Source organism: Vanessa tameamea, chromosome 3 (genome assembly GCF_037043105.1).
Source record: "Vanessa tameamea isolate UH-Manoa-2023 chromosome 3, ilVanTame1 primary haplotype, whole genome shotgun sequence".
Taxonomy (NCBI): Eukaryota; Metazoa; Arthropoda; class Insecta; order Lepidoptera; family Nymphalidae; genus Vanessa; species Vanessa tameamea.
This window is the reverse complement of record NC_087311.1, coordinates 7090427-7099984: the sequence shown is the minus strand read 5'-3', so window position 1 is coordinate 7099984 and position 9558 is coordinate 7090427. Positions and strand designations below refer to the sequence as shown.

The 9558-nt window shown below is 34.1% G+C and overlaps 1 protein-coding gene across 1 annotated transcript; it reads left to right on the top strand.

Moving 5' to 3' along the window:
* Positions 1–2844: 2844 nt before the first annotated feature.
* LOC113397172 (probable glutamine--tRNA ligase) lies at positions 2845–9293 on the top strand. Its single transcript, XM_026635400.2, has 12 exons — positions 2845–3107; positions 3192–3590; positions 3812–3926; positions 4000–4368; positions 4445–4632; positions 4772–4998; positions 5594–5730; positions 5949–6120; positions 7449–7686; positions 8066–8211; positions 8504–8693; positions 9163–9293. Exons 1-12 carry the CDS (start codon positions 2991–2993, stop codon positions 9208–9210), a joined length of 2346 nt encoding a protein of 781 aa, XP_026491185.2. The 5' UTR covers positions 2845–2990; the 3' UTR covers positions 9211–9293.
* The last annotated feature ends 265 nt before the right edge of the window (positions 9294–9558 follow it).

Below are 9558 nucleotides of genomic sequence, written 5' to 3'. Positions count from 1 at the left end.
AAAAACGAAAAGCTGGTGCCACAGAGTGGTTGTTCGAGGGAGAAAATGTCTTAAAATTCGCGCTGTTGTGGATTTTCGAACATCTAGGTGGTGCGGGTGATATTTGGAATTTTGACGAGATGTCCGGAGTTGAAATTCAGCAGCCGGGATTAATCCGAACATTCCCCGTGAAAAATTCTGTACAAGATGCTGAGCAATCCAACATCTCAACGCAAAGCGAAAGGATCAAGCAGATCGGAAAGGGTTTGATCGTCGATAATTCGAGCCGCTCTACGTTGGATACGGTCAAATGGAAGGAGCTGGTACTGGGGAGCACCCGCCCAGAGGTGAGAGCAGTACTCTATGTGAGGCCGAATTTTGCGCCTTGTATAGTCTTAGACGATAGGCCGACGTGAAATACTGTCTTGCCTTGCTGAGCACACCGAGCTTTTTAAATTAAAATGAATTCCTTCCTCTTCAATTACTTTTTCTATTAAAAAAACCTCATCAAAATCCGTCGCTTAGTTTAAAAGATCTAAGCATATATGGGGACAGACAGACAGCGGGAAACGACTTTGTTTTATACTATGTAGTGATATGAACGTAACAAACTTGATTAGACAAGTTTACAATTTAACGAGCGAGCCATGAAAATCCTCTTTATTAAAAGCAACAATTTTGACGTGATTTGCATAATTTGTTATCTATAAACACGTGCGATTGTATCATTTTATATAAAAAAATAAGAATTAGTGTACAAAAATGGTTTGACAATAAGTCTGATTGCAATCTTGCCTTGGGTGTCGTATACTTCTTAGTTAGGTATTTAGCTTTCTAAGCTTAGCTATCTGTGTTGGTTTCGCACACCTAAAATGATTATGTGTGTGTGTTAAATTACATATGTAATTAAATTTCTCTATTTAAAATAACGTTACCAGTGAAACCATGTAACCTATATCAAGCTAAACGATTAATCTGCTCTACGACTTTTTTCCATTGATCATATATCTTGTAATATATTTGTAGCTCGTTAAGTGTAGAAGACATGTTTTGGTGCAGATAGTTTTTTTTTTTTTGATAAATAAGTCATAAATAAATTACCATTTATTTTACTCATTGTTTTTATGGTAGGCGATACGATCGCACGTTCAATAAGTATACAAGCCAAATAAGTATTAAAAAATAACTCGACTTTTATTTTGTTATTTACACATTGAATCAGAGTTTATTTATGAATATATACATAGATATACATTGTAAACCATGTTAGTGAAATTCTACAACGAAAAAGAAAAAAAGCGAAACAAATTCCGAAATGTAGCTCAGAGGAACTAAGCGGATAAACGAACAACAGACAAGTACATCGACTTTGTTTCATACTAGTATTAGTAGTTTCATATATTAGATATATATTGACATATAAAATAAACTCGCATAAAACTTACCAATTTAAAACGGCTAAGCGATTGGGTAATAAAATGACACATAGCACTCTCGTTATTCAACAACATAAAGCTCTTCTAGATAGTTAATGTAAATTGCTTTCTTTTCTAAGTTCTGAATAAAATTTGTGTGAATTTAGCAGTTTAATCAGTTGAAAATAATACTTGCAAAACTTGCTTTTATTAGAGACGATCATTATATAGTTATGAAGATATACATGATGTTCTCTGACGACAATAAAGGCGATAATGCATTAAATTGATGAAATTCACTTATTACTTAATTACTCATGAATTTATGTTACGATCAATTAAGTTAAAAATAATATAATTAATAATTACCTAAATAGGAAATGTTTATATAAATAAAATATATATTAAATCAAATCAAAATATACTTTATTCAAGTAGGCTTTTACAAGCACTTTTGAATCGTCATTTAACAAACTATTTAAAGTAAAGCTACCACCGGTACGGAATGTAGATTCTACCGAGAAGAACCGGCAAGAAACTTAGTAGTTACTCTTTTTCAAAATATAAAAATACAGTCATGTTCGTTTAATTTAACAAATTTTAAAGTTTAGTGTAAGCAAATTACGGTTATTATATTAAATTTTATTAAAAGTGGGTAGGCCCTTTTAAACGCGATGCTCAAAAGAGGCTAAAACTGCTATTACATCTCACGCACTTTTTTAGCTTTTACTATAATTTAATTAAAAAACAATCAAGTTTAATGAAAAAAAAGCTTTATCAAAATACAATCAAGTTAACGGTCCGTCACTGATACAGCTCGAACGGATACGTCATAAAAAGAATGGCGTAAAGTGCGTGTAGTCCAAAGCACGAAAAAGTATCGAATTCGTACGGCAAGCCATCGAACTCACGATACGATTACGTTAGTGACTTCATCCTTTTTTTTTATCTCGCTGCAAAAAGGCGTAAAGCATTTTCCCCATATGGAAGTGGGGGGGTATGTGGGACTCGCCAGTGCCCTGAACGCGAGTGCGCCCCGGTACACATCAAAACCCACTAAAAAACCAGCGGTACCCTCTCCGTCTCTTCGGCGGGCGCCACGGGATCGCTTATTCGCTTTCGCACGCTACCGTGACACCCTGACGTAGTGACGTCATTCTAGCGTAAGTAGAGACGGTGGGACCGTGTGTGAACAAAACAGTACAAAAAGAAATTTTCACAATTTTTTCAACGATTGATTTATTGAAAATGAATATATAATTATATACAATTATTTCAATTTACTGAAAAAATATTTAATTCATGGACTTTTTTTTTTTTTTAATTATGAAATATTTCTTCAATAGTATATAACTCGACATATTTCTTGTAGAAATTAAATTTATATTAACAATATGGAAAAAACATACGATGGTTGTATCACTTAAATGTCATCGTTGAAATGTCAAAAGTCAATTTCAGCTGGACGTGTCAAATCTGTCATCATGTTTTTATTTAAATTCCATCAGGAAATTAGCTTTCGGCAGTAGCGGTTAGATAAATACATAATAGATATATGCAGTTTGAATTACTTAAAGAAATAACATATTAGACAAAATGTCTACCGTAGAAACTGTAGAAAAATTTAAACTTCTAGGATTAAGTGAGCAAAAGGCTAAAGAAACCCTAAAAAATGCCAACGTTACCAAGTTTTTACTCGCCTCATTAGAAGAGGTTAGAAAAGCAAATTTATTCTGTAAATAATTTTATTATGTATAAAACTTAGTGTAAAGTTATTTTAATATATTTATTTTTCAGGTTGATATACAAAAAATTTCGAGTAGCGCGGGTTTATTAATTTACCATCTGGCCACTAAGATTAAACCGCAAATTAGCGACAAACTTTCATTCATCTGTAAGTACATATTAGATGGTAAATTTGATTCTACATTAAGAGTTGATGCTGCATTAGAATATTTATTAAGTCATGTCAATGAACCTAAAGTAGATGTCGATAATTTTGAGAGTGCTTGTGGAGTTGGAGTGGTAATTACACCTGAGCAGGTTGAACAAGCGGTTGAAAAACATATGGCTAAATATAAACAAGAACTCATTGAAAAAAGATACCGCTTTAATTCTGGTATTATAATGCAAGCAGTTAGAGCCGACTTAAAATGGGCAGATGGCAAAGCTATTAAGAATGAAGTTGATGTACAGGTATTTAAACATGTCTTGTTAATACATAAACATATAAAATATTCACAATTTCCAGTGATCTGTTCAGAATGAAATTTAATTAAAATTTAAAAAATATTCAGCAATAATGAATTATTATTAGTTTACTTTGTATTATTTACACAAGTGATTTAAATTCAAATAAGTACCATGTTCGATGGATATTACTGTAACTTATTTTCTTATTGAAATTGTGTTTGCAGATCTTAGATTTATTAGGTCCAAAAACAGAAGCCGACTTAGCACCTATTCCTAAAGCTGAAAAAAAACCAAAAGGTGGGGATGCCAATAAAAAGATAAAGAAGGAAGAAACACTAAGTATGTAATTTATTTTAAATTAATATACAATTAATTATTAAGAATGCCAAATTCTATCAATTAATATTTGTAGGTAAAAATGCTTCAGAAGTCCCCGTATCAAGTGGAGAAATTTCAGGAGCAATAAGTATGCCAGAATTGATGAAAAAGTTACCTTTTCATGCTCCTGGAGAAAACTATAAAAGTGATGGCTATGTAGTTACCCCTAACACCAAGCAGCTTTTAGAAGAACATCTTAAAATAACATCTGGTAAAGTCAGGACCAGATTCCCTCCAGAACCAAATGGTATTCTCCACATTGGACATGCCAAAGCCATTAATATCAATTTTGGATATGCATCAGCCCATGATGGTGTGTGTTTTTTAAGATATGATGATACAAACCCTGAGAAAGAAGAAGAGAAGTTCTTTATCGGGATCAAGGATATGGTAGAGTGGTTAGGTAAGCAATAATTTTTGATACAACATTATTATTACATTTAATTAAATTATTCTACATTTTATGAAATTGCATTCAGGCTATAAACCATACAAAATCACACATTCTTCTGATTATTTTGATCAGCTTTATGAATGGGCTGTAAAGTTGATCACCAAGGATCTTGCATATGTGTGTCACCAAAAATCTGAAGAGATAAAAGGCTTCAACCCACCTCCTTCTCCTTGGAGGAATCGACCTGTTGAAGAAAGCTTGCAGTTATTTGAGGTATTTACATTTTGGTTAGAAATTACTTCTGAGTAGTCATTCCATAATTCCTAAGAAAATAGTATGTATGTGTGTAATTATGCAATTATAAATGAATAGTAGTTATCTGCTATAAACTTACAATTTATTTTATATCAAGGATATGAAAAATGGAAAAATAGATGAAGGCGAGGCAACGTTAAGAATGAAGATTACGTTAGAAGAGGGCAAACAAGATCCAGTTGCATATAGGATAAAGTTCAAACCACACCACAGGACTGGCAACAAATGGTGTATTTATCCTACTTATGACTACACTCATTGCCTCTGCGACAGTATTGAGCATATCACTCACTCTTTGTGCACCAAAGAGTTCCAGTCAAGGAGGTATGCCTTATAATTGTATTCTATTATATATATATATATATATATTAATTCTTAACATTATAAATTATGTTTTATAAATACAAAAAGGTAATATAACTATATAATTGGTGGTTGAGTTTTGTATATTGTAGTTCATGTAATTAAGCATCACTTAATCATCAATTGTTCTACTGTGGAACATTAACTTATAAATATTGTTGAATCGATATTTTCTTTAACACTGATTTCTCTTTCTCTGACATGATTGATTTGAAATTTGCAAAAAGAAGACAGCAATGTTTAACCAATGACCCTACACATATATTTATAGTAAAATCTGTTATATTTTATGTTACTTTGTTTCGCCTTGAAGGATGAATAAGTTAGCTTTATTACAAGCCAAGGTACATTACATCTAAGATTCCATGGTTTAATGACATAGTAATTGATACTTTATATTTCTAACACTACTATTGACAAATGAGTTGCGGGGATCACATTCCAATAGTCTTTAAAGACCTCTGACTTGATACTTATCTCTGTAACAAATTGAAAAGAAAGAAATACCCAAAAGCACTTATTTTAACATGTGTTATATCAGTAAATAATTTTACAGGTCTTCATATTATTGGCTTTGCAATGCTCTTGACATATACTGTCCAGTTCAGTGGGAATATGGACGATTGAACGTAAACTATACAGTTGTCTCTAAAAGAAAAATTGGAAAACTAATCGAAGAGGGAATAGTTAATGGTAATAGTTAAATTTTAAACTTTAACAATTTCATGTAATTTAAACTCTTAATTTCTCTGAAATTATATAATTGTAAATTAATTATACAACTCTTATAATATGTGTAGTTAAATTAAAATTCAACAGAAATATAATTTTAGGACTTGTCAAGATTTTTTTTAACAGTAACAATGTCTAGAAGTGTCTTAAAAAAAAATGCAATTTCTTCCTACTTGCAGATTGGGACGACCCTCGACTATTCACGCTCACGGCGCTCCGGCGTCGCGGCGTGCCGGCCGCTGCCATCAACGCGTTCTGCGCGGGGCTCGGCGTGACGGGCGCCGTGGGGGCCGTCGACCCCTCCATGCTGGACGCGGCCGTGCGCGACGCGCTCAACGTCACCGCACCCAGGTACCTTCAAGTGCAGCTGGCTGCGCAGCCAACGTTACGACTATAACTCGGTGCTGCGCATGCGTACGACTCTTTCACAGTCACTCCTTTATATTCGACGTTTGCTTGCTTACTGGTCACTTAAATATTTTTGCTAAGAATTTATTAACGTTCCTGCCAGGCAATCAGAGAATCATCAATCTATATTAGAACAGATATATTTTTTATAATTTATTATAAATTTCTTAAAAAATCTTCGCTCCAAAAATGAAACACCTAAATAACACACTTCTGCAAAACAATACAATAGGAAAAAATTACATGTCAGCTATTATACATATTTTATATTGGCCAATCATTAGTTGGTAATCGACTGCTTCGTTGGTCTTGTAACTAAATATAAGGCCGCAGAGCCCCAGGTTCTGGTGTTAAAAACCAGATCGGGCCGATAAAAAAAATATATTGGGGTTTTCTATCGAAAAACTCTCAGTATCTACTCTGAAAGTAGGATGTGTGTACACTCCCGTGCCTCGAGCACGTAAAGTCGTTGGTCCTGCGTCTGAACACTTTCCGGTCGTCGGTTTTTTCGTCCAATAGGATTATGAGAATGAGGGAATAGGAAGCCCATCTGTGTTTGCGCACACACTTGTGCTCTAAAATGTGTTCTGCGTAGTTGGTCGGTCTTCCGATTTTTGGCACCGTGGGCGAAATCTGTCAAACCGACATAATCAGTACAATCGTATCATAACATAACACAACATAATCAGCCTGTAAATTTCCCACTGCTGGGCTAAGGCCTCCTCTCCCGTTGAGGAGAAGGTATGGAGCATATTCCACCACGCTGCTCCAATGCGGGTTGGTGGAAACAATCGTATCAGCAATATTAAATTTTAAAAGTAATTAGATGATATGACATACATGAAATGACATTTGTATGATTATAAAAAATACACTAACTACTAGCTGTAAGCAAAAATATTAAATAATAGTTGATGTGTCATAATTTTTTGTTAAATGTATAGAACGAGAAAACACTTTACTAAATTAGACAACAAACATCAATTGCTTAGTTCTCTTTCTGAATAAGAACTCTCGCAGTAGCTAGGACAACAAACAATATGCCTTTTATATCAAAAATAATACCACCCATATTTAAACAATAAATACTTTATTTAAATAGAAAACAATATGTTAACAATAACCCTATTTATTGTGTATTACTTATTTGAAATTAAATATGAAACTAAATTTGTTGTAATGTAACTATTACACAATATTCTGAATATTTAAAATTACGTTAAACTCTGTTAATAATAATTAAATGAATTTGATTATAATTTCTATTACAGAGTGATGGCTGTTCTTGAACCTTTAAAGATTACGATTACTAATTTTGAAAGTGGAAAACCATTGACGGTTCAAGTTCCAGACTTCCCGAATGAGCCAGAGAAAGGGTCTCATAGCGTAGTATTGGATAAAGTTGTATTCATCGAAGAGAGCGACTTCAAGGAACAGCCAGAGAAGGGCTATCGGCGACTTACGCCGACTCAGTCGGTAGGATTACGACATGCTGGATATGTTTTGAAGGTTAGTAACATTTCGTTCCCATTTATGGTGATCGTTTTGCCTCGTTGGTCTAGCGACGGGTCATAAAGTCTCAAAACCCATTTATTGAGTTTTTCCGAGGACATATTTTCTTAGTAGAGACCTGGTGTCTGGAAATTGGCAGTGCTTTAATTAACAATCTCGTGCCTCAAGCAATCGTTGGTCTTGCGCTTTTACTTCGGATTATGAGTGAGAAAATTTAGAGTGCTCGTGTGTTTGTGTACTTTCTTGTGCACTGTAACATGTCCAGCGCTGTTGGCGATTTTCTCCCGAAAATGGCCACCATTGCCAAAATAGGTCCAGAGCGTATCACATCAATAATTTTAAAATTTATTGTTTAATGTAACATCTCTTGTCATAGGTATCAAAAGTCATCAAAGATAGTACGGGCAAAGTTACGGAATTAGAATGCACTGCGGAGTCAACTGAATCGGCAGATAAACCAAAAGCATTCATCCACTGGGTCTCACAGCCAATTTCTGTTGAAGTTCGTCTTTACGAACCACTGTAAGTGTAACAACTTTTTCTTTTTATATACATCGTACGTACGAGTAAAGTTTTAGAATTTTTTGAAATGTAAATTAGGTTTATTTCAGTAATCTTAATAGACTTCCAATGTTTCAGTGAGAATAGAGTCAAATTTTTTTTTAATCGATAAAAGGTAAAGGGCGAACTTGTATCTTTCGTATAGTGAAAAATTCTGTCACGTATGTTGATTTACAAACGCCATATTTTGTTTCAAAAGTGAGTAGGTGTACACGAAACTCGATATTCATTATAAAGTGTCCCGTCCATGTAGATTCAAACACAAAAACCCGGAAGACCCGAGCGAAGTCCCGGGCGGCTTCGCGTCGGACTGCCGCGCGGACACGCTGCGCGCGGTGCGCGCGTGCGCCGACGCGTCGCTGCGCGCGGCGCGCGTGTACGACAAGTTCCAGTTCGAACGCATCGGCTTCTTCTCCGTCGACCCGGACACTTCGGCGACGAACGTATGTATATACCTTTAAGAAAAAGCGTTCTGCTCCTCCAGGCGCCTTTTCTTCTCTTCCTCTTGCAATTAAATATAGGTTTTAAATAATATTGTTTAAAAATATTTCATTCAATAGTCATTTATTTATCCTCAAACTTTGTTAATTGATTTCATTGTGTTCGTTATTTAATAGACAGTGTATAGTGAAAGTTCATTCGTTCGATCCGGGTGTCTCACGACATCTCTTCCAGACCCAAACCCAAAATAAATGTCATAGAGGCAACCGAATGAATGATATTTGTGTTGCTATATTTAAATTACTAATACGAACGTGAAAATGATATGAACATGTAAAATTGAATTATGCAAAATTGTCGTGAAAATATTATCTGCAAAGTGACTTTCTGCTAAGTGTTTTTGTTGTGTTATTACGTTTTTTAATAACTATTTTAAATTTTATTTCTTCGACTAATTATGCTTTTTTTCAGATGGTTTTTAATAGAACTGTTTCACTCAAAGAGGATGCTGGAAAATAAATCAAGATCGCTTTTGTAGAAATTTTTAAAAATACCCAAAATTGTACTTTTATATATATTTATAAAATAAATAATTTATTACATACTATTGTCTTATTTCAATGCACACCACAATATAACTTGTTTATTAATAATTCTAATTTTATATAGCTTGCGTTGTTATTTGTGTTAATTTCTACCAAATTGGGGAAACATCCAATTCTTATGATGAATCCAGGTATATTTATTGAATGGTCGGATACCTTTGTTCGATGAAATCGTCCGGTCATAAGTATTTGATTAACCAAGTCGACAAATATCGAAAACCCTTTTTTATCTGGCTCACCTCTACACTTCTCCAAGCTAGAG